At 29.3% G+C, this 25,721-nt stretch overlaps 2 protein-coding genes across 3 annotated transcripts in view; one reads left to right on the top strand and one right to left on the bottom strand.

The window, feature by feature from the left end:
- LOC106677591 (TOG array regulator of axonemal microtubules protein 1) overlaps positions 1-12,837 on the top strand; it is a 124,746-nt gene extending 111,909 nt beyond the window's left edge. For both annotated transcript variants that reach the window (XM_014415616.2, XM_067045965.1), the window contains 5 exons: positions 4,708-4,830; positions 5,004-5,196; positions 5,272-5,420; positions 5,566-5,724; positions 10,785-12,837. In XM_014415616.2, coding sequence (XP_014271102.1) covers positions 4,708-4,830; positions 5,004-5,196; positions 5,272-5,420; positions 5,566-5,724; positions 10,785-10,920 — 760 coding nt within the window. In that variant the 3' untranslated portion in view covers positions 10,921-12,837. The remainder of the gene's footprint in view (positions 1-4,707; positions 4,831-5,003; positions 5,197-5,271; positions 5,421-5,565; positions 5,725-10,784) is intronic.
- Positions 12,838-14,225: 1,388 nt separating this feature from the next.
- sad (Cytochrome P450 family protein sad) lies at positions 14,226-23,688 on the bottom strand. Its single transcript, XM_014415614.3, has 7 exons — positions 23,399-23,688; positions 23,142-23,320; positions 22,743-22,946; positions 17,799-17,932; positions 16,557-16,754; positions 15,640-15,861; positions 14,226-14,527 (listed from the first exon to the last, which is right to left on the bottom strand). Exons 1-7 carry the CDS (start codon positions 23,686-23,688, stop codon positions 14,423-14,425), a joined length of 1,332 nt encoding a protein of 443 aa, XP_014271100.1. The 3' UTR covers positions 14,226-14,422.
- Positions 23,689-25,721: the final 2,033 nt, after the last annotated feature.

Here is a 25,721-nt window from a genome sequence, read left to right as displayed (position 1 = left end):
AATAAATACAAAATTAAATGATCATGTGTCTCTAAAATAATTATAACAATTGAATATGATGGTAATAATGCACACAACTTACCATTTTATTATCACTGGATATTTTATGTTTTCATAAAATTTTACATACAAAATCAATTAATAAGGAAGCTAGTAAGATTATTAAGGTTTTCCCAACTCAGAGATGGATTTCTTTTATGTCCAAAAAGGTAGACTAGTTTATTAATATTTTCTAGCTACTTAGTTTAATGATAATACAAAATATTAATTCTGTAATTATTGATTTTTTTTTCCATATGTGTATATGATTCATGAAGCTATTATAATGAAATATTGTTTTAATGCCCACCAGTCAATAAACTCCAATGATGATTGTTCATAATTATTTTTTTAATTAAGAATAACTTTTCTGCAACACCTTTTTTTTTTTTTAATCAGAGTTTATATCAAAACTATAAAATATGTTTTATATTTATAGGGCATATCAAAAAACATATTTCCTTAAGTTTCTATTTATTTATTTTTTCTCAGTTCACATCTCAAAGATTATTTACTATACTCTAATAAATATTCTTCAACACTCTGTCATCTAAGATAATATTTAAAATTTGGATATTACAGATATAGTGAACCTCAATATAAAAAATTCTTTGATATAATGAATTGTTTCATACCTTTTTGAACTATGCATAGCATTCAACAAAAAACAAACCTCAATATAACAAATAGAGCATGCAAATAAACATAAACAAAAATTACCTTTGTGTTTTGAGTTTTCACTTTGGTAATCTATATATAACAAAAAGGACCTCTATCTAATGGATTGGCTTTTGTTTCCCATTCCCTCTTTCCCTGTATTTCTCGATCAACCTTCTGGTATGTCTCTTTTTAATAACTAATTTATATACCATATTCTTTACATCAGAGGCAGTTTGCCATTGTTCACCTTGCCAGAACTTCCTTTAATACTTCTTTTATTGTCTCCTTACGTCCAATCCAGCATTGATATCTGTCTTCTTCTAAATAACAAATACTCTTATCTAAAATCTCAATTTTAAGAAATATCTATGGTGTTCGTGTAATAAATAAATATCACTTAGATTATGTATATTTCACATACACTTTAATGTCTACTACCATTCTCATGGAGATAAAAATATTTCTATACTATATATAGTATTAAATAAGTAAACATCTTTATTTAAATACCAAAGGTAGTAAAAGGTAAGACACAACACGAATTACTTTTTCTTTCTACACAGTAATGCACTACTAACTCACATTTTATTTCTGTTTTAGAGGGTTCAGAAAAAAAAAAAAAAAAATCTTTATACTACTGTATAGATATTATTTATTATTTGTTCTTCTAACTTATATGCATTATATTGATTATGCTTTCTCACTTGTATTGTGTCCTTCATTTATTTTTATACTATTTCAGATCTTGCTATGTTTTTTCTATATTAAAAGCAATACCTAATTAAAAACTCAAATGCTACAAAGTCAATCCTCCTAAATATACTTAACTGAGAATGCAACTTAAATTAATATCAAAGAAAAATGAACGATGATAGAAAAAAATGGGAATTAAAAAAAAGGAGTATACGTCCCTCACAGTTGATAGAGCAAAATATTCTGGAAAAAGAAAATTTTTCAAGACCTGTAAATAATGAAATGAGAGGACACGATAATTTAGTAATAGATCAAAATAATGAGATCCAGACTCATAATTACTTAAGTGCTAAAGTGGTCCAAATAAATCCTTATGACAAAAGAAATCTATTTAAAAACCGATACACATATAATCCACTTAAATATCCTTATAGATTTATAAGACAACCCTCACAGTGTATCAATAACTTGAATGCAATTGGTACTGATATTTCACCTATGAATAAGCATGGTGAACAGGAGCATAAACGTAAACATGAACAGGAACGTAAAAAACATGAAAAAATATCCGTGAAAATTTGTAAACCATTGGCCAAAGTAAATCCAACTAACAGGTGGAAGACAAAGACCTTAGGAAGTAAAAAGTAAGACAGTATAAAAATAATATGATAAGTGAATAGTTATAGTTGAGCATCGATTATCTGGGCCAATCATTGCCCGTCTTAGTCTGGGTAATTGATGAAATTATACATACAGTAAAATTGGAACAAAGAATAATAATATAGGATATAAATAATATATTTTCATTTAAATTTTAAGCCATTGTAATGTTGAAATTTGTGTGCAATTATTCATAAAAGTGTAAAAATAAGAATGTAAAATTTTATTTTTTTTAAAAAATACATAACTAAAGATTTTTAGTGGTTTTAACATTCCTGGTCTTTTTTTTGAGCTGCCTCACCTCTCAAATTGTGAAACAGTGGTATTTTTGACAGTCTGTGTATTTTTTGTTGTTTGTTTTAAATTCTTTGATGTTGCAAGTGCTAAACACTTGAACTGTTGTAGAAAATAGATTTCATTATTTGGTTTGTAAAATAAAATAGTAGATGGTGACACTGTTCTAGCGTGGGGTAGCTTGGCTTCCCTTTGGTCTGGAGCAGTCTGTCATGGCGTCTATGGGTGAAAAAATAAACTCTCTTTGTCTTTCTTTATAAAACCCTCCCTAAATTCCACAACACACACTCATTGAAGGTGCTGTAATTTCATGATTTTCACTTGGCTTTATGGTTTCTTATTTGTCTTTTATTTCCTCTGCTGTTAAGCTCAATATTTCTTCTCTTAAAATTTTAAACACTTGGTCTTTTGCAGCCAATGAAAGCCTATCTTTAGCATCATCAATATCACATTATTGGCATCCATATAGCTTTGTCAACACCACAAATTCTTTAGTTGATAACTATTAAACAATTAGAATTAGCCTTAATTAGTTGAGAATCTACAACAAGTTTGTTCAGTAAAATGTATACATGAATAAAGTCATATGAGCTTTTCAAATTCTAATATATTTTTCAACTCAAGAAAATGTTTCAAAATTCTACAATTTGCAAAAAAAAATCAAGGTTAGTCCAGATAATTGATGACCCTGTTGATTAACATCCAGCTAATCAACACTCTACTGTCTTTAAATCCATAATAATCAATATCTTCAATTTAAATATGTGTTCAACAATATCATTACTCATATTAAATTTACTACACCTCTACTATCGTTTTAAAAAAGAAATTTTTAATCATTTATAGTTATTACAATTATGTATATTTCCTACTTAAAACCTAAACATGGATACTAAAGAACTTTAAAAAGTGTATATGGCCTAGTAGTGACAGAATGGTTCACTCTTGTCGGCATTTTTGCATAGACTCAGTGAAATGGAAGAAATTAGATATGGCATTATTTAAGATGGCGTTTATTTTTCCAATTCTATTGAAAAGTTTTTCTTTTGTTAATTACCTTAAGTTATCTGTTCATTGCATTATTAAAATGAATACTAAGTAAAACAACTCTGATTATCCAAATAGGTTCAACATAGGCTGAGACCGATTCAATTCTATCAAACCTGTCAAAGCCTCTAAAAGATTATTTCATTCCCAACTCATCTCATTCCTTGAGTAAAGTACTGTCCTTAATCCATTCCAATCAGGTTTCCGTTCTGGCTATTCCACACAATCAGCTCTTCTAAAAATTTCCTAAGTCATTTATTCCTCTATAGACCAACAGAAAATCACAATCTTTGTCCTTTTTGATTTTACAAAAGCTCTTGACTCCTTAGATCACATATTCCTGCTTTGAAAACTACACAATTTTTTATTGTCTAATAGCTCTTTGAACTGGTTTTTACTTCTTCTTCTCTCTGCTCCCAAACTGTTGTTATTGCTAGTAAAGTCTCCTCATTATCACTACTTCATTCTCACGGTGTTCCTCAGGGTTTCTCTCTCTCACCAACCCTGTTTTATATATATAGGTTGAGGCATCCTATAAGCTCCAGGAACACATTTACAGCATACACTACTAGGCTTCAGAAAATAAGTTGAGCTTGAATCTAGCAAAAACCAAGGCCATTCTCATTGGGCCTTCCTTACTATGCATTATTATACCCCAACAACATACTTATCAAATTTAGAAACACGATAAAAAATCTAGGAGTCACCTTTCATCAGTACTCAGTACAGGGGTTGTACAGAGGTTCTATATCTAGAAGTAACCAACCTATTCTAACCATGATGGGAGGTCAAGTTTTCAATTTGTAGGATTTCCACAAAAATGAATGTGTTTATATTTCAATCCTAATAACAAAAAACTTCCTATGCTATTGATCTCCTCAACCTACATTTATCTATTCAGCTGTTAAATACAAGATCCCAACAAACCAATTTAAATATCCCTTTCCATAGGACCGTTTCCTTTCAAAAATCCTTTACTGTTCGAGCTACCTCATTTTGGAATTCCTTAGCCATATCCATCTTCTTGATCATCATGCAAACTTGTAAATAATAAATATTAATATAAGCTTAAATGAATAAGTATCTTTTTTTCATATTTTATGTATATAATTATTATTATATTTTTATTTAATTTTGTTTAAACTCAGTTAATATAACCAGACAAATGCTGTTGAAATTGTTCCAAATTGTTATTCTTAGGGGACCAAGTGTCCCAGAGTGAAGATCGATTTTTCATTTCTTTTCAAATGTTCAAATTAAAGTAATGATTTTTACTCAAATATTAATTGAATATATTTATAATTCTGTGTTTAGAAATTGCAGAAATGGTTCAAAGACAGGAGGAAGACCTCCGTTATTCCCATCTTCATTACCTTCATTTGATAACCCTAAAGATGGTCTTCTCAAAACACTACTTCAGATGGAAAATCCTGAATGGTATGATATCTTTTAATCTTGATTGTTTTTTAATAAGATTGAGATGCAATTTGAAGTTGCTGAAAGTAGGCTAATACAAATAGAATCTTTTTAATTTAAAGTAAAGAATAGATGTGTTAAATTTATTTCAATAAGGATATATTTGATATTATTAATAAGACGTTTTTGTTTAGGGAAGTGGTGATGCTGGGCCTACAGGGACTTGTGAGGTTGATTCGTCATCACTCTAAACTGGTTACTGCATCTTCACATTCAGTCATCCAAAGCTTGGTGAATAACATACGCAACCTCAGGTCCCAGGTTTCAAGAGGGTCTTGTCAAGTTGCTAAAGAACTATTTGATAAAGTCGGGCGTTTTTTAGATGCTGTAAGTCATTTCAAAATCTCAAAACATCATCATACCTTGCTACAACTTATTACTCATCCCAGTTGTTATTTACAGGAATTAGAAGATTTAGCAGGAACACTTTTAAGCAGGACGGCAGATACCAACAAGTTCCTGAGAGGGGATGCTTTAGCTGCCTTGGAATCGATGGTAGATCATACTAATCCTGTGCGAAGTGTGGGAGTCCTAATCAACAAAGGAGCTAAGTTAGTGTTATTATAAGTGATAATAACTGATAAAGTTCTTTCTATAAATAACTAATGAAGTTATTTTATCAATCAGAACTTTTTTTTACAACCCAATAGTTATTAATATTTTCTGGTTGTACACTCATAATGCGTTCTGTTACAGGCATCAGAATGCATTGGTCCGTTGTTCCACTGCTCGCCTATTACTGAGGTTAGCAAAGAAACTAGGAGCTGAGCGAACTTTATCTCTTCCACGTGAAACAAAGGACATGTTGGTTATTACAACTGCTAAATTACTTACTGAAGGAAGTTTGGATACAAGGTGATTGCCTCAAAATATTTTTCTTAAGTAAATTATTTCAATCGGCTTAAAATTCTATTGAACACCAAAATCTGTATATTTTACTAAACAGAGTATAAAAAAAAAAGTAAGTAAATTTAGTATAGATATGCATGACCGAAAAATCTGATATAAATTGGATCAGTTATTATTATTCCAAAATGTTTGAGGTTCGTTCGGGTTTATGACAAGATGATTCTCTTTCAACTCTCTTATTTAATTTAGCATTAGAATGTGTTCTTAGAAAGGTGATGCATGCCGCATACATTTGAACATGTTGAGAGGTTTAAGTATTTAGGGTTTACGGTTACTAGAAATAAAAAAAGTGATAATGAAGGCAAGGTTAAATATGATAAATGGTTTCTATTTTTCAATTTTGAAACTACTTAGCTTGTGTGTTCTATCCAGAAACTTAAAAGTTAGAATTTACAAAACTATTATCATTCCCACTGTTCTATATGGATAAAAATCCTGGCTTCTTTCACTAGGAGAGGAACAGCAGAGATTTTTGGAAATAAAATAATGCATAAAATACTCAGATGGGTAAACCAAAGAATTTAAAAGGCTACACAACACCAAAGTGCTGAAACTGCACCCGTAAATTCAATTCAGGTTATAGCATTGCAGTGAATAATATGGGTATATAAGGTGTAGGGCTAGTAAAGGGGGTTAGACCGAAACTTAGGTAGGAGGATTTTGTCAAAACTGATCCTGAGTATTTTATGGATGTCATTGGGTCGATGTATGGCGACAGCAATTGGTGGTGTCAGTATCTTATCCTTTTCTTACTATTATAAATTACTTTAATCAGTTCAATGATAGAGAAGAAGCATACTAGGAACATTTACTAGAATTACTTCAGAAAATATCCACTGATCTACTCTATATTATTAGTTCAGGGAATAAATTATTTAAAGCCTTTTAGATTTACATTAATAGTTTTTCTTCCATAAGCAACATTTTAGGTCTTATGCCTATTTTTAAGTTGTGCTCATGTACGTTTTTAGTCAATGCAGATATAAGCAACCTGAAAATGGGCATATGATCTGAAATATTGATAGAATAAAAACTCATAAATGCAAATCTATAAGGTGTTTAATTATTTATTTCCTCCATTAATGTTAGAGTATAATAAGAAAAAAAAGTTTAGAGCAAAATTTTTAAATAACTATTAGAAAGAAGAAATCCACTGATCTTTTTTGCATTGGAAAATGATTTCCAGTTTATAAATGTAGTTAATTATCACAAAGGTTCCATTCTGTAGCGTAATGAATTATATCCTTCAAAACCAGGTAGATTCATGATGAAATGAAAATATCAATGAATACAAACTAGTGAGATAAAAATGGGGGATACATTATCACAGATCTTTATCATTAAATAGATATTCAAAATACTTACTAGATAATTTTTGAATTTCAAAGCACTCTATGATGTTGATGTTTGGAAACTGTTTATGGAAGATTATGATCAATTTGTATGTTCCTGGAAAATTAGCTAGATTGTTGGATAATATAAACAGACTACTAGTACCAAGAAGAATCTGATACCTCTAAAGTTTAAATGTGGTTGAATTTTGTAAGAACTCCAACAAGGCAAATGAACCATGGATGATTCTATTTGTAGAAATATCACTACTTACCAAGCAACAATAATATAAAAATGAAATAAAGAAATAGAACTATTATATTTTCTTTAAAGAACGTGATAGAATTTCATGCAGTAGTTGTTTATGATCTAAACATATAGCCCCATGTTTTATACTTTGTACCTGACAGCCTATTGATATGATAACTAATTAATAGATTCACTTTAAATACATTTGCAAAATAGCCAGTAACGTTTTAATAATATACTTTGTTTTAGATATAAATGTATTGGTGAAGGCATTGCTCGTGGAATCGAATGTCCTACTTAAAATAAATATGAACAACTTCATGTATGAGTGTATCATCTTAAAGACTTTTTTTTACTTTCAATAAAGAAGCTTTACATCATAGTAAAAAATCTTTTGAAGTTTTTTTGTTTTTGTTTTTTTTACAATTTTATTTACTATCTGTACAAAAATGATCAATAGAACATGATCATTTCTTTTATTGATTTGATAAACCCCTCTAAAAATTAGAATATATGTAGAAAAGGAAAAAAAATTAATTCAAATATATATTATATACATCATAGATCCAGAATGAATGGAGGATAATTGCCTTTATTTTGATACTGATAATTTTGTATGGTTCCTCTTAAATTGTGGATAAAGCAGAACAACCAATCAGTGAGATGAATACAACTAAAGCAGGAATAATAAAATTTAAAAAAAAATATGTATATATTTTTTAAAATGTATTTTGTTCACGCTTTTGAAAAGAAAGTGATAAAATTAGCTCCATGTTTAATTATCTATTCTCTTTTGATAGTTGAGTAAATTTCAACCCAACTAATTGCAAATAAGTAACAGAATATATCAATTAATATAGTTTGTCACACGATCAAAACACACTAATTTGTTCATACTTTTATGATCGAAATAGATTTGTAGTTTAAGTTTGACGTTAGTTCTGTTCAGCTGTTATTAACCTCCTTCTGAATTCAAGCAGCCTCCAATGATTTTTTTCAAATGCTATTAATATAAAAAGAAATATGAATTTAAAACATATTAGTTTTACTAGGATTATCAAACATACCTAGTTTATAATTCTATGTCATTATTTCGCAAATCTTAATATCTAATATTTAATAACAACTACAAATTTCTGAGAGAATTGTGTTTGAATTATAATTGCAGATTTAAGCTAGCAGTTAATATCTAATGTTGATTCATCATTTTACATAATTAGTTACTTTCATAACAAATTAACTTTTTGACATTGCAAAGAGAGTACAAAGGCACTATAAAATGCAAGAAAACCCAAGATAGCAAAATTATTTTTAAGCGAATTTGACTTTTTTAAATATGATGCATAAGTAGTAAGTTTTCTTTACTAAATTTCATCTACGGTAAAAATTATTTATTTTCTCCAATCCCAATATAACTTTAACAAAAAAAAAATTCAGAGATTGGTGTATAACTTCAACATGACAAATTAAAACTTCTGTCATTGAGAGAAATCTTATAAAAAATAATTTGAATTTTAGACATTAATGTCACTGAGAATAAAGACTTATTACATAATATATTTCATAATTTAGGTTTTGAATAGACGAAATGTTGATAACTGAAAAGCTTTGATATAGATGACACTTATGTTTATTTAATACACATAAGAAGTGAGAGAAAGGTTGAGTAGGGGAAGGGTAAGTGAGTTCCTTTCCCTTACAGGCAAACTTAGTAATCTTATTACTTGAGGGAGACTCTAAGATGGATGGATTTCTTGTACAAAACAACAGTCCATTACAATGTCTAATTTTTCTTGGAATGTCAGCGCAGAGTCAACGAGAGATTGCATGGAAGATAGACAGTAGAGTGAAAAAAGACACCATATTGCCCGTGCAGCATTTTGGATAAAAAAGTAATAGTCCAATATAGAGAAAGGTTGATACGATTTAAGTAAATGTTTTCAATGCAAGATAAGACCAGTTGCTGTATCGAACAGTTGTAAGGAGAATCCAGAGACTATTTAAAAAATGAAACTTGAAAGCTGGACTTTGATGCTCCATTTTGTGTCTTCATAGTGTATTCAAATCCAGTTGTTATTGGTGGAATAACAAGACGAGTTCGATAGTTTATACATCAAGCACATTTGGGCCAAAACAGCAAAAACTGATAAATTTTGTATATGTAGAAGTACGTGCTAGGTCCAGGCACCTAACACGTTCCTGGATTTAAGAGTCAATGTAGTCTGACACATGTAGATAAGCCCCAAAATGCTTAAATTTTTCGACTTGTTCAAGTCTGACCCCATTTATTCTGAGTAATCTCATTACTCTCCTGGGCTTTTGCCATTCCACAATACTTTTGTTTGTTCAGCATTTTCTTGTTAACAGACAGCAATTTCTCTTGGAAAATATTTAGACTTTACTGCAAGCCTCTGTCATTGTTAGCGAATCCTGCCATATCATTAGCAAAACAAAACAGACTATGTTAATGGATCATAAGTTGGGGAATCCCAGATGAAAACTTTTGAGCCTTTCCTTCACTCTTTTTAATGCCATATTGAGAACCAGAATTAACCGCAATGGGTCTGCAGCCTTAAGAGATCCCTATTTTCTAAGGAATGTTATATTATTCTTGTTAACCACTGATGTCGAGAATGATTCCTCAATTAAGGGAGACATCCAAGAGGTCTCTGTATATTAGTTTTATTAATAGCATATATAATAATTTGGTATTTACAGAGTCATACTACTTCATTTATGTTGATACAAGGTCTCGGTCAAAAGTTTATGACTTATGAAACCTCTTCGAGGATGTGCTCAGCAGCTTCCTATTAGCTTTCCCACACAACCTTAGTGATGGAGCAGCACACACTTTTTTTAAAGTAGTATCCTTTCAGTTTATTTGGTAATAAATCATATTGTTCTTTCCTGATGAATTAATACATTACAGTCAGGAAGTATATAAAAGGAATGAACAGTGTTCTTTAAAGCCAAGTAATTTTTATATAAAAATTATATCATACACATATATATGTATAACGTTATGTAAAAGTTAGTACTGATTTTTTATCTTAAATATCTATTTTAAAATCAAGAATGAAAAGATACGGATAAATTTTTAATAAATATAAATAAAATTTAATTTATGTTATATCCGTAGGAAGATATTACAGTGCTATTTTGCACATATGGGAATTGATACTGGCTGATTTCAGAAAGAAAATTTTGTTGTTTTTCCATAAATGATGTGTATGAATAGGACTTGGGCAATTATGGCAATGTTAAGCTTTTGGATGTGGAACAACACAATAATTAGCTTTATAGTTGTTGTTTTTATTTTTGTTTGTTTTTTTTATTAAAGGAAACTAGTTCTTTCGTTAAAAATAAATAAAATAAAAATCTGTATTGTAAAGTTAATTAAAAAACATTTTTATTATTACTTACAGGAGATTTGCAAAAGAGATTTTCCAAGTCCTCAGCGATGATCCCAGGCTTTTTCCCTTGATATCAGAAGTTGTCCCTAATAATATTCAAAGAAACATCAACAAGTCTCTTTCAAAAATAGCAGCAAAAAGCAAATGACTTGGCAACATGAAATAAAATTTGTCTTCTCAACACATATAGTCTTTTTATATATATTTTTTAAGATGAATTTTCTATTGTTAGTAATGATAATACTCTCTCTTGAATTTGTAACATGTTATCTAACACTGATTGGTAGGTTATTTTTAAGGATGTCACTTAAATCAGTATAATATTTCAGACAATTTGTAAATTAATCTTATAATAAATAATTAATTGGCTTATAAGTGAAAAATATTAATTCCCAAGTTTAATTTTTACTTCTAGGTTTTTATGAGCTGAATTGTTGCAATCTTCAATTATAGGAGCCTGATACATGAAGTCCATCTAATAGAACATACATCTGAAAATAATTTTAAACATTAGTTTCTATACACAACACAGCAAAGTTATATATAAGTTTTCAGCAGTAAGTAATAAGCTATAAGTCCTAAACGGTGTGTCTTAGTGAATAAATATAATAAAATAAATTAAAGATCATTAAATTGTAATAAAACTCATAATGATAAATGAGTACTATAAAATAATATTTCGGTCAAGTGGTACATACATACAAGCCCATAGCTCAGTGGTTAAGACACGGTTTTACCAATTTGATGTCTATTGGTGGTGCCGGTTCGAATCCACCCTTTGGGGTATTGACTTTTTTCATTGAGTGGCAGTCCCATAAAATGAAAAACCTTGACCCCCAACCATGGTTAGGCAATATAGGACTCCAATGGGAGTCTTGGGCAAAAAAAAAAAAAAAAAAGAAGTGGTATGGTCGTAAACCACCTGTTCTGGTGGTATATTGACTTTAAAAAAACCTAATCTATTAGAATATAAGTTCTTATAATTTATAAGAATATAAAAATCTATTAGATTAAGGAACAACCAGAATAGTTGTTTACAACCATGCCATTTGATAGAAATAATTAACTTATGGTACTCATTCTGTGCATAATTTTATGTTCTTTAATATTTTTTTTTAAATCGAAAATTTTAGGTGTAAAATCGAAAAAGACCTGTTCAAACGAAAATTTCTAATTTATTACTTAATCAAACTTGTAGTAACCGTTTTAGAATCAATATAAATGCATTTCCATGTCAAGTTTGGATTGATATGTAGTACCATACCTTAGTTTTGGTATAATTTGAAAATAAATTTTATTTCTTGGTTCACAATAGCTTATGGTTTACGAGATACTACTTAACCAAATTAATATGTTATTATAATCATTTGAAGTATAATTTAATTTATTTAACAATGATTGTTTTGCAGAGATGCACCATTTATGATTTGTAGGCAAAAAACAAAAAAATTAATTTGTAATCTAACAATAAGTAATTAATAAAATATTAAATTAATTAGTAAGAGTTTTGGAACTGCCAGAAATTGTTTCCGTGTTAAGCGTGTTAAAAACTAAATTTTAGAATTATTTACAGATGTATGTTCTATGATATAGATTTCATGCAACTGGCTCCTGTAGAATTCAGTCTGCATAATTGAATTTATATTTGTTTTAAAAGTGCTGTTTTTAATTATATTAATGCTTTGCGAGAATAACCTGTAATTTAAACAAAAAAATTGTTTTAACTTCCTACCTCAAAATTTAAACGTTCTTGGTTAGATTTCACTTAAAAGCCAACAAGTTATTGTATATGTTATTTATAAGATACAGTTATAACAATTAAAGAGGCACCTCTGAGTTCCTGAGATTAGAGAATAAGATAATTTGACAAATGATAATTGAAATAATGATAAAAACATTATTTAATTAATGGTTGACATTGCTAAAGGTCAAATATAATATAATGTAATGCATGATATCATCAAGTGCCTTCCATAATGATAATGTTCCCAGCCGTGATTGTGATCTAAGTTAAAAATATAATAAGTTACTTTGTATCTGCTAGGCAATATATTTATAAAACATTTTCACTTGTTTTATTATTCCTTTAGAAAATGAGATATATAAATATTATGGGTCATTATAACTAGAAGGACCAGTTTTGAGTTCAAATTTTCATAATTTTAAAATACTCTAATTAAGTTTAATAAAAAATAGGGATACTCTCTTAAATTCTATAATTGAAATTCAAAGACCGTCTGAACAATCATTTTTTTATTTATGAAGAAAATAAATAGATTATAAATGAGGTAAGATTTGATCATGTTTCTTTCATGGATTTGTCTCGATATGTTGTAGGTATGAAAAAGAAACATTGATATATTAAGCAATAAAAAATTTTAAAAATCTGGTACGAGGCACGCATCACACAGCTTTCACTTAGCACCCTACTTTGAACAGAAATTAATCTTCGCTAGTTTCAGAACAAATATTTTTATAATATTTACAGTGACAATACTTTCCCGTAATAATTTTCAAAACGAGCCACTCAGTTGACAGATTGACTAACTCCAATTTCAACAGTTTTCAAAAATATTTCTTAATGTACAATTTTAGCATTTTTCTTTTGAAAAATTATACCAGAAACATAAAAATATAATATTTACTTACATTAACTTTTTTTTTTTGGTGTTATTCATCAATCTTCATTAATTTCTACCACTTTATATGTTGAATATTATTATTCTAAAATCTTTGGCTTTTCAATGATATATATAAAAATGGTCTATATTACTATCCTTGTTTCTGGAAATGTATTTTCAACCTGGAAAAAAATAATTTCCTCTTACCTCCTTAAATTAATTATAAAATCCTGTCATAGTTTATATTTATCCATTTTCACTAAAAGCTAAAATGCGAAATGATTAATGATTTATAATTATTTGAAACAAACAAAGATGTGGAATGAAGACAGACCTGAATTAAGTGAATTTTTAAGTTATTAAACATTGTATAACTTTGTCATAATGTTGTTATTGTTGATTGTGCTTATGGCTTCATAGCTTTGAAACTGAAAAAAAAAACTTTTAACCTACTAGCTTTGGGACAGACTGTAGGGGGACCACAACTTTTAAATGAAGTTGAATGTGCCACTCTCAAAGCAAAGCAGCAAAATGGAGCATTTAAATATTTAAGTTCTTGATACTCATTTACAGATATGAGGGGAAGAGGGACAGCACATAATATAAATTTAAATTTAAAACTAAAAATTTCTTTTCATATTATCTGAAACAAAAAAATAAATAACTAAAAGAAAAAACAAAACTTTTAATATATGCTTAGCATACCATGAAAACAAGGTTAACTAACGTGATTTTTTTTTTTTAGGGTAGGGTAAAGCTTACAACCTAGACAAAACATACCAAATAAATGCAAGCAGATATTTATTAAAATATTTTTAGCTATATATCTACATAAAAAAATTTAACAAAAAATATATCTCAATAATTATTTATATTACATAATAAAAATATTTAATATTCAATATTAATCACAATTTTTTTTTTATAATAGTCTCAATTCTTTATAATTCTTAAATTGGAATTACTTTTTTATAATATAATGACTGTTATTAGAACATAAAAATCAATTTTTATTCTTCATTAGCTATGTTATAGCCTATCCACCTTGATCTTTATAGGTTTCGTGGGCACTGGAACCATCCGCAATTCCATGTCAACGGGTTCAACAAGATGGAGGCGGTACTGAGAAATTATCTGAAATAATTATCGATCATTGTTAGTAAAGAAGATGCATAAAGATAAGATTAATATTCTAAAAGATAAGATTAATATTCTATGAGGAAAGGAGTTTAAAAAACATTAACTTATCTTATTCACAAGTTGAAGCTAATTTAAAAATGAAAAAAAAAAAACATTTTGTGGATGAAATAATTATTATTATTTATTATAATTATTCAGAATATTTAGAAAATAACTGAACGCCAAATGATAAAGTGTGCAAATAAAGAAAAACTCATATATGCTTATTACTTAGCCCTCAAATTAATTAGAAAAGTGCAGCTTGAAAATTTAAACCTGTTTAGGGTTGATACTGACCATCAGAGGATCAAAAAAAATTTTTAACTCAATAATTAACAAAAAAAAAATTAAAATAGGTTTTGATGGTGGAATAAATATTAGTAAACTTGTTCCTGAAATCAAGAAAACTGTTAAAATTAAAAAATTTTCATTCTGTGTAATTATATGCTTGAGTAGTGACAGGGTAAGGTTCTATGCGTGCTCCTATCTCTTGTGTCCCGATTCAAGTCTGACTGTGATAGATAATTATTTATTCTGTTTTATCAACCGTGAGGCAGCCCTGAGCTCAAGAGCCGTCTCGCAGCACTCCCACCCTCATTACAGTGGGTACCCTAAATTAAGGGAAAACCTGGCAGTTGAGCATGATTCTTATTAGTAAATATCATTTAGTAAGAGAAACATAAAATAAGAGTTTATTCCATTCAGCAACAGTTTCAGGCGACCAAATAAAACTGTATTTCATCACAATGGCTGAAATGAAATAGTAAACACCCAATCAAAGGTTTGATATAGTATTTTGTAATCGCGTGGTCTAAATGCTCTGCTGTGATTGGCAGTTTAAATAGACCAAGTCCTGGCTGTGTTTGAAAATAAGCGTTTGTGCTGCTGTTCCTTATTTTTTTGTAAAGAAGCCATGTGTTCAAATTAAACTCTTGCCGTTTTTAACAAAAGAAATTTAGTGTCGGATACAGGATGAAACCACCAATCGAAACCATGTCTAATGCATTTTGTAAAAAAAAGAAAGGACCTGGCTATATTCGTAACTGAGCCACTAATATATTTGTTACTTTAGATATTGTGAGATGAAGCTGGGCCTCTGCTAGTCTTCTCCCAATACACGATCTAGCTCCGACACCGAATGGCAACCAGGCCTTAGGTTCTTTGACACCCAAGTATTCACGGCTGTTATTGTCACCTCGCCTTGTCCACCTTTCAGGAAGAAATTTGAGAGGTTCAGTGTAGGCAGATTCAAGTCGGCCAATGGTGTACAACGATAGCATCACTAATTCCTGAAAATTATCCAAAATATATTCAATTTGACTGGGAAATTATAAGGCATTATTAAAAGTATAGATTCCTAGGTAGCTTGCTAAAAATATTTGGGAAAATTCAAAGTTTTAAGTTAAAAATTTAAAAAGTAGAATTTGAAAATGCTTAGCTTTAACCCTTAATTTGGTATGAACATTTTTGCAAGATGATACAATTAATATTGGTCCCCACAATCAGGTATAACACTTGAAAATTTTTAGAAAAATTCTCCACTACTGAAAAACTGAAAGGGACAAGGTGTGCCACCAAACATGTTCACACTCTCAACCTCAACAATTTTCAATGTTTTGTTTAGGACATAAAACATTTTTGCAGTTTTCTAACTCAACTGACAAATTATATAATACAAATCTAGTTATATCACAGAAAAGGTCAATTTTCCTGGTTAATAATGAATTTAATTAAATTCAAATAGTTAGTTAATAATAATATGCTCTTCAGCTTTAATAAAATTCATCAAATAAACAATTTCATTTTTATTCCTTCTTCATAAAAGCCATTGGAAGGGAGCACTATTTCTCTTCTAAATTAAAATAATTGTAAACAACGCATTCTATGCAGATGAGTAATTCAATTAAATTCTAGTTTAATGATTATTTAAGCAATAAAAAATATGACAAGCATCTAAAAATAAATTTTAAAAATCAATAAATACCCCCTTGGACAGTTGGCAGTCTAAAGTAGGTAATATTACATCCCTATCCAAATAACGAGAGATGAAGATTGCCGCAGGGTAGAGTCTCAGAGCCTCTTTAATCACACCAGTAACCAACTGATTGTTTGAACGTACTTGATCAGCCACTTCTGGCTCCCTACTCAACAAGTAGAGGGCCCACTGACTCGTGTAAGCAGACTGAAAAATTTGTAAAATTTATTTATTATTGCAGCATGTATGCTTTATACAAAATTAAACCACTTTTGAAAATTCATTTATGTTAGTTTATAATTTTCATTAATTAATTAACCATTCACTAAAAACCATTTACAAAGCACCTAATTATTATTTAATATAATAATTACACTCACTTAGCAACATAAATCTAGAGTATTTAGTGGTATAAAGTCCAAACTTTCCACAATATTCTACTTTTTCACCATAAACATACATATTAATGCCTTTATTTTGTCTAAGGCTATAAATTACATCTTTTGATATTTTCATTACTTTAATTGATTTAAAAATATCTCTATAATCCATATAACCTTAAAAGGAAATAAAATTTCCAGTAAAAGAAAAAAAAATCTAAGCCGGATCAGTGTTGTATTGTAGCAATGATACAACAGACTTAATGCTTATTTTCTTAAAAATATTTAGCATAGGTTAGGTTCCCATGAAAAGCTGTTAATACATTAATATTTTTTTTAATAATTCTAAAACTAATACATCTCCCAGAACTTTCCCAATGCCTTTTTCATAGATAATTCATTATTTTACAAAGATCAACTTAAAAAACGTAGAAATATAAAAAATAAATAAACATACCACAACAATATTGAAAAAAATACTGCAAACAATGCTTGTATTGGTCTTTGTTAGCTTTTCTTGTATAATAAGGCAAGCCAAGTGAGTGAGCACATGAGATATTTATTATAATTTAATAATATAATAAATAATTCATTATTTATAATTAATCAACTATTTCGTTATAAATGAAGAGTAGATGGCTGGGGGTGCGGTCAGTGCAGAACACAAATAAGTAAAAAATTATTCATTAGTGCCAACTTAGCTTAATAAAACTTATTTATTTTGTTATAATTTGTAGCACTTATTAAGTTTTGTTTCAACTACAGTTATACACATGTATACACTATGTCTGAAGCATGTTTTACATTTTATTTTGACAAACTACATTTATTAAATGAATTATGATCTAAAGGAAAAATATTAAAAGCTTACAGTATCGCCTGCAGCTAGTATCAGATCCATTACCAGTCCAGTTATTATGTCATCATCTAAGTCTTCCTCCAATAAGTCTTTCAGGAGGCCATCGCTCAAAGGGAAGCCTTTGATTTTTTCTAATAATACCCTACCTGAACAATAAACAGCTATACCAAATGTGGAACCAGTCCAACCGACAACAGAGCAATTTGTTTATCTCTCATAGTAATTCTTATAAAACTAAGCTATCCATTAATTAAAAATTACACAAGACTATAAATAATAAATAAATTGAACAGACAATAAATTGAAAAAGCATTTTTTAATTGTTATTTACAACAAAAAAGTGGTAACAGCAAAATAATTATAATATAATTCTCTTATACAATAATAATAAACAAGGTATTATTCAGATAAGGATTATATTAAGAAATAAAACTTATCTTTTTGAAAACTAATAGAAACAAGAAGCACTCTAAGGTTTGTTTTACTTTTCCTTACACATATGTAAAATATACTGTAAGGGGAAGTACGGTAGCCATGAAAAATTTCAAATCAGTGTCTTCAACAAAAATACAGATCTAAATCTATTATTTAACTATGAAAGAGTCCAAATAATCAAGTCCCACAAAAGTGTGTGTTCAGTCTACCTCAAAAATGAGAAGTAGTAAGAAACTGAAATTATGTATTTAAAACTGGGATGTCACATTAAAAGTTTTGCTAAAATCGACTTATTGCAAGTACCATTTTATTTTGTTGATTTTGTACTTTTTTAAATTGCATCAAGAAAGGCTTTAACAATTGTGAATAAATTTGTTATATCAATATACAATTAAATGGTCTTTAATATGAGTTGGAGCTTATCCTCATTGAAATATTCAAAATAGCATTCTCTAACGTACCCTTAAGTTTGTTTATTTGATATAATTAATCATCTCTCATCGTTAGTAGTAATAAAAAATGAACAAATATAAACCATGAAAGAATTTCATAATTAATTAGAGGAGAAGAAAAAGAAATGTTTTACAAGATTGGAAATAAATTGTTGAAAAAAAAAGTGTAGTGATATAGCTGTATAATATACTGTTAGTTGCCAAAGGCATTTACTGTATCATTTAAATCTGTTGTAAATTAGTTTATATAGTATCTCCATGTCAGAGAGGTCATTATTATTTATAACAAAGCACATACTTTATTGCAAAACACAATTGGTTTAATCACAGCTCAAACCTTTGAAGTCAGTATTTCATCTATCAGGTAACCAAACATATCAAAACTAACCATATCAAGATGAAAGTTTTATTTACAGCTCTCTATGGTCTAATATCAAAACCCAGAAATAATCAAGAAACTTTGGAATATAGCATTGACTTCTTTCTCCATAATCTTCAGGTTTCAAACCTATTTAATAAAACTTCGTATAAGATCGTAACCAAATTTATTCTATTAGTAAGAACAATTTGTATGATGTGACATGGATGAATGGAGATTATAGTATTATGTTTTTATTTTTATATTTTTCATATCTTTTCCTTCCATAGTCAGGACCACATTTAAAGTATGGGCATGCCCATACTGTTTTTAACACTCTTTTTTTCATACCATTAGAAGGAGGGGATCAGTCCGGTAATTTTTCACATGAAAATCACCTTTATACAAATTTTAATTTTATCAAGTAATAATAACACTCATGGAGGCTGAGCAGCCTGGGGTGAGGGTCCCAGAGAAATGCTTGGTTCAGAACGATGTGTGTTCGAATCCCACCTAGATCATTCAATATTTATTTCATGGAGGTCCTGGGCAATGAATCTTGACATTTTGAATTTTTGGCTTCATAGGTCTTCTTAAGAAGACAAGAGATATAAAAAAAAGAATAATTTCCCATTCAAATTTTTGCAATCAGGGGAATTTTTACCATTTTAATAAAAAAAAAGATTTTGCACCGGGTGACAAAATGTAGGCATTGGGCAACACTAGTTGTACTATGAGTATAAGGTGGAGAGTGAAGATGAGTGGCTTAGATCAAGGAAGAAGGTGAACCATCATAGCTCAATGTTTTTAAAACTGTTCGAGTATGCAGTTACATTGTTTAGATCAGGAACTAACAATTAGGCCTCCGTGGAACAGAAACAAATGCTTTCACACTCAAACTCGGTTCTATGAAATTCGTTCCATCTCTAATTGTAACTAATTGAAGAACCATGTAGTTCATTGAGTAATTACAATAATTACACCAATAAACTTTATTGGAAGTTTTTTAAATTCATCATAAACTCTTTTCATGTTATTTAAATGAATACTTTTTTCTAGTGTACACCATGCACCTTTATCAGCTTCATACCCAGTAACCCTATAAAAGGAAAGTTTATTTTGAAACAAACCACTAACTTAGGAATAATTTGTGTACCATTCAACATTATTATCTTATTGTTAAAATTAAAAAAAAAATTTCTGCCACTTTCAAGAAATTTTAGAATTAAAAAAAAAATAACTACATAAAAAGTAAAAACGATTCCTGCATTTCAATTTTAACTTAAATCTTAAAAAAAAAAATTAAATAACAAGAAAAAGTAATATCACAGATAGAAAGTAATATCCCTTGTCATTTTTTAGCAGTTTATTGTTTTAAAGAAATAAAGTTTCATTCTATAGAGAGAATGATGGGTATATTTCATTTAATAACACAAAAACCAAATACCCAAAATAATAAAATTTATTTCATAACTTTAAAATATGCTTAAAATAATCATACATGATTAAATTCTCTATGCCAACATAAATAAATTATTTGCAAGGTCGATTGTCATTCTTTCTAGTCAGTGCTATTAACAAAAGATACAATAAATACTTTATAAAAAAATAATACAATTTCTATACATAAAACTGTATTTCTGCAGGTAGCAACTCTTTGCCACAAAAGAGGCAGCAGCATTCCATTACCTATGTTGCGGGCAATACAAACATTTATGAATGAAGTTTGAAAAAAAGGCTGCTATTTGCCCCATTGGTGGTTCTACATTCTCATCCACATTAGGTATAGGCCTCTTCCAATATTTCAGGCTGAAATATGCTGCCATAGCAGATAACACCACAATAAGGAAAGCAGTCAAGTAAAACTTAAGTAAAGCTCGGTACACCCTTATTTTCTCCTTAAATGAATCGTAGATCGGTGAACGTTCTGTTTGTGATGCAGTTTGCAATAAAACAGGTGGTGGCCTGTTTGAGTGACGTCCTATGCTTACCTGCAAGCCTTTCTCTTCCCGTCTGGCATCTGTCTGTGTAGTTTTCACTTCGAGCTCAATATCCTCCAAGAGAACTCGCTTACCATCATCATTAGCAACTCTAAGCTTGGAGGACTGACTGTTGTGGGTCTTCAGCCAATTACTGTACTCATCTGAGCTGCCGATCATAGCACTACTGTCATATCACTGTTTCTAATGTCTCTGGGCACTTTGAGATATAAAAAATTCCTTAAACAAACAATTGTAAACATGAATAACCCAAGGTTTCATCTACCCCTGATTCATCATACAAACCGGGTCTAATTCTAGAACCACATTTCATTGTTTGCCACACATGTTTATATACACTGGTACATATGGTTTGAGTTAGCAGGATAAGGCGAAAACTATAAAAATTATTTTATGAAAAATCAAAAGTTTAAAGGAATAGTGTAGCCTTCTTCTTTCAATATGATGATGTTGACAATAGAATGACGGATTCTTCTTTTATACAATGGTCTTATTTTAAGCAGCACTTGAAAAGTTTTATGAAGATAGTTCTACTTTCAGTAATTTTGACATTAGAGACAAAATCTAATAAAATGCAAATTATATATCTGTAATTAGTAGTGAAGTATGAGGATCATATGATCACTATTTTTGTTTTTTTTTATATTATAGCTTTTTAAAATGAAAGTAGTCACTGAACAGAGTAAAAAAAATCATTGATATGATCACCCAATTAAATGTCTATAAATACAAATGATCTTACATACCATTACACATTTTTAACATATATTTAGAAATTAATCTAATATATTAACAATTAAAACATGTGATATTGTCAATAGGTGACAAGTTATTGAAGGTAATAACCATATTTATAAAATAAACTAAAATGTCTAGTTCTAAAGTACTATCTTACTATTACCTAAAGATTTAAACAATGTGAATGATTTAAAATTCCATATTTATTAAATAAATTAAGGTAAATATAAAATGTTTTGGCTTTTTCTAGCTTTAAGATATGTGGGTTGGTTAAAAACCCATATATGCAGCGGTGTCGGAGCATTTTTTTTTTGGCATTAAATTAATTTAATTTTAATTATTTAGAGATATGAGTGTAATAATTTATCTTCTCTCAATATCACTGTACAAAACAAGCTCCAGGAGCAGGAACAATTCAAAATTCTTACTTATAATATTATAATTAATGCTTTTATAAGATCACAGCTGTCAACTTCCACTCCCTCAAAAGGAGTGAACAAACCTTCCAACAGATCCTTTTCAGTGGAAGTTGGACCTACAATAACGTATAGCATTCTGTGTAAATAAGTTTCAAACTTCCGATCCCTGGAGCTTGCTTTGTACACCAGTATGCTAATCTCATTTTAATATACCTATATTGATGGGTTTCAATAAAAAAAATAAATGAATTTTGTAATTACTGCATTAATAACAAAATAAAATCTGTTGGCCGATTACTAAAATAACCAATTAAGAATCAACTGATCCACCAGAACATTCCTATTCAATACAACTCTCAGATTCTATACAATAATATACAACTTCAACAAAGAATTTGTAGTAATTTTTTAGGGGAGAGAAAATCTGAACTTAATCTTCCCATTTGGAGATGTTTTATTAATACTTTTAAAATAAAAAAAGGATTAGTTATTCAAAATTATTACAAATAATCAAATATTAGGATTAATTTTTATTTATTTAAAATAATTCCCACCTGCCATTAGTGAATATTCCGCAGACTTAATAAATTCTTCCCAAATCTTCATATTGAGGGATGTGGCAAGGCTCATTGGAATGTTCATTAAATTTGTTGTTGTTGAAAATATGGAATTTACTACAAGTGCTAGTGAATCTATATCCTTTTTGATGCACTCCATTTTGTCCATAATTGCAGTACCCACCAAAGTTCCAACAATAACTACAGGAAGAGAATGAACATCCTTTATAAATCAATTTTGATGAATTTATAACACAGACCTATCAAACGTATTACTTTTTTTCCTAAATGAAGAAAAATAGTAGTTCTAAAACTAATAATAGCTTAAATAATCTAAGTACAATTCTAAATAAGTACAAACAAGTAAAAAATAATAATCATTTATTTCTTACTTACAGCTAATCGACAACTGATAAAATTTCTGCTCAATGTTATACATTTCTTTTCCAACAAAGTTTTCCATACTTTCCATAAAACTATTTATCACAAATTCTTGAACTTGCTTGTCAGGTAAATTCCTCTTCAACATAAATTTATTCATTATCTGTCGGTACTTGAGCCATTCTTCTCCATCCCTAATAGTCATGGAACAGACTATTACATTTATTTCTATTTAATAAGTAAATGAAACAAAATAGAACTTAATAACTTACATGAAAAATAGTCCTCTATTACAATTGTAAAGTTTGTTATAAACTTTCCAGGGTTCTGGTACAATATGCTTTGGATATCTTCCCTCAGCAGAAAAGATAGTTCTGGCTGCCCATGGATCAGCAAGAAATATGCCACATACTGTTCCCATATTCTCCTTAAAGATTGGACCTAACTTTTTATGTTTTCTATCTATATACAAATGCAGCTTTGGGCTAGATCCAGCAGCTAATATGGACAATGAAGTCCCAATAATTGGTAAGCCTCTAACATAAGGAATCATTTTCACCATTTTAAAATGGTGAGGAACCAATATTTCAAGGGTATCTGAGGTATTATTGAAAGAAATCTTTCAGTCTTTGAATAAACCATCAGTCATGAAAAATTCATGATTTAAGACACATCCATGAATTTGTTTTAACATCAAGGTAAACTGAAAGAACTGTAACTACCTACATTCCATAAATTGTTAAAGAGCCTTAGTTAAATATAAAATATAAGAAAAGATTAACTAGGGAAAAGTCTAAACAAACAATATTGGTCCATTGCCAAGATAAGATAATGCATTAGAGAGGATAGCTTAAGTTTATTTACAATATTTTGTTAAAATGGTCACTTTTGATTGAAAATTACTGTCATTCACCAGATAATTTATATTTGTAGTGACTACCATGACAATGAGATTTATCTCAATTCTTTCTTTCTCAATAATAATTCAAGTTTGTAATATGTTTTTATTTCTACTGTTGCCACAAAATTTAAGCAAAGCAACAGGTTATGAAAATGGTACTAGATGACAGCGCGCGAATCGTCTAAAAACTCTATTGGAATGTAAAAAAAAAAATTCCACAGAGTAGAAAATTAATTTTGTCAACTTAAAGATTAAAAATAAGCTATTTTTGCGTATGGTTTGTTTTAATTGATGGCCGTCTGGGTATTTTATTCTATATTAATTTTGATTTTGACACCTAGGAGTCAAAAGACTAAAATCTACTAGATTGGGTCGCTGGGCCTACTATCAGATGGTATTTATTATTACTTAATTCAGTATTTTATGAGTTATTAATCAATAAATACAAACAATAAAATATCTGGTGTGATCACTCACACAAAGCACTTTCCTAATTGGTTTTGGTTATCAAATACAATACAGAAATCGTTTTTTGAATCTTCGCTAAGATCTTTAAAGGCATTTAATTGTATAAAAAATCTATAAAACTAGCATCTGTAATGGTGTGAGAGATGAATGATGTTCGAAATATTAAAAAGCTAATAGAAAAGTTTAAAGGGTTCTACCCCCAAAATAAAAAATATGAATAAAAAGTTCAAAATGTCTTTGATAACTAACTGTCCGTTCTGATATACGGGAAGGTTATCCTACAGGTTACCACCCTATTCTAACCAGAGTGGAAAGGACCAGTTTTCATACCATGGGGCCGCCATGAAAGATAAGCCAATCTGCTAAGGCCGGAATCGAACCAGCGTCGATGTAGTTTCGGATTTGTTAAGGTAAAATCTTAACACACTTGCCTCCAATGGCCTCTATTGAAGTTTCTTTATTTAGTTTTTTAGGAATACCTCCTTCCAACAACAGTATAGCGCGATGTTGTATATCTTTTACCCGACAACGAATTTTGTTTGGAAAATTATGTAATCTCCTTGTCCCATGAAGTATACTCTTTGCCCCAATTATAGTTTACTTAGCATAATTTGAATCAGGTGCTACTCTCCGTCTGGGCAGTAATGACGCCAAGATGTGGTGACTTGCCCACGCATTGAAGGCTACTTTACGTTGAAATTAATTGGGATTTCGCACATTACTGTAATAATCGCAAATGTGAAGAGAATAGAAGTTGTAATAAATGGTACTTCCAACCATTTGGAAAATCCATTGAGCCGTTCTCGAGAAATTTGTGCTTCTTTCTCTATTCTGTGCAGACTCATTTCAATGTGAATATTAGGAATCCCAAAATACACTGATAATTAACTGTTCTAAAAAGTAAGGTTTGAGTATAACTAATGTTAATGTAATATGATTAATGTTTTCTAGGAACAGTCAATAAAAAATTAATTTATTTTAAGGACAACATTGAAATATAAAGTTTGATAAACATACATAATTGTTGCTAATATAATAAAATAAAACATTATTTTTTAGAAAGCTTATGTTTAGAACAAAAAAGTGGCTGAGAATTAAAGCTAATTCAAAAAACAAAATGTGAGTACGCTTTCTGTTACTCTCATTTTTTTTTCAATCCTCTCCCTAGCAATTTCTATCATATGGAGTGCGGTAGTAACTCTCAAATATGGCGTACCAGATGCCAC

Source organism: Halyomorpha halys, unplaced genomic scaffold, assembly GCF_000696795.3.
Source record: "Halyomorpha halys isolate HHAL.00 unplaced genomic scaffold, Hhal_1.1 Scaffold104.1, whole genome shotgun sequence".
Taxonomy (NCBI): Eukaryota; Metazoa; Arthropoda; class Insecta; order Hemiptera; family Pentatomidae; genus Halyomorpha; species Halyomorpha halys.
Note: the sequence above shows the minus strand (reverse complement) of the source record. Positions and strands in the feature narration are given on the sequence as shown.

What these genes read in the sequence shown, in the direction of transcription:
- sad (XM_014415614.3), bottom strand. Translation starts at nt 23,688, where the DNA reads ATGGTGAAAATGATTCCTTATGTTAGAGGCTTACCAATTATTGGGACT. An exon ending in TACTAGCTGCAGGCGATACT is followed by an intron (nt 16,755 to 17,798) that starts GTAAGCTTTTAA and finishes CAAATTTTTCAG; the next exon opens with TCTGCTTACACGAGTCAGTG. An exon ending in TTCATCTCACAATATCTAAA is followed by an intron (nt 14,528 to 15,639) that starts GTAACAAATATA and finishes TAATTATTTCAG; the next exon opens with ATAATTTCTCAGTACCGCCT.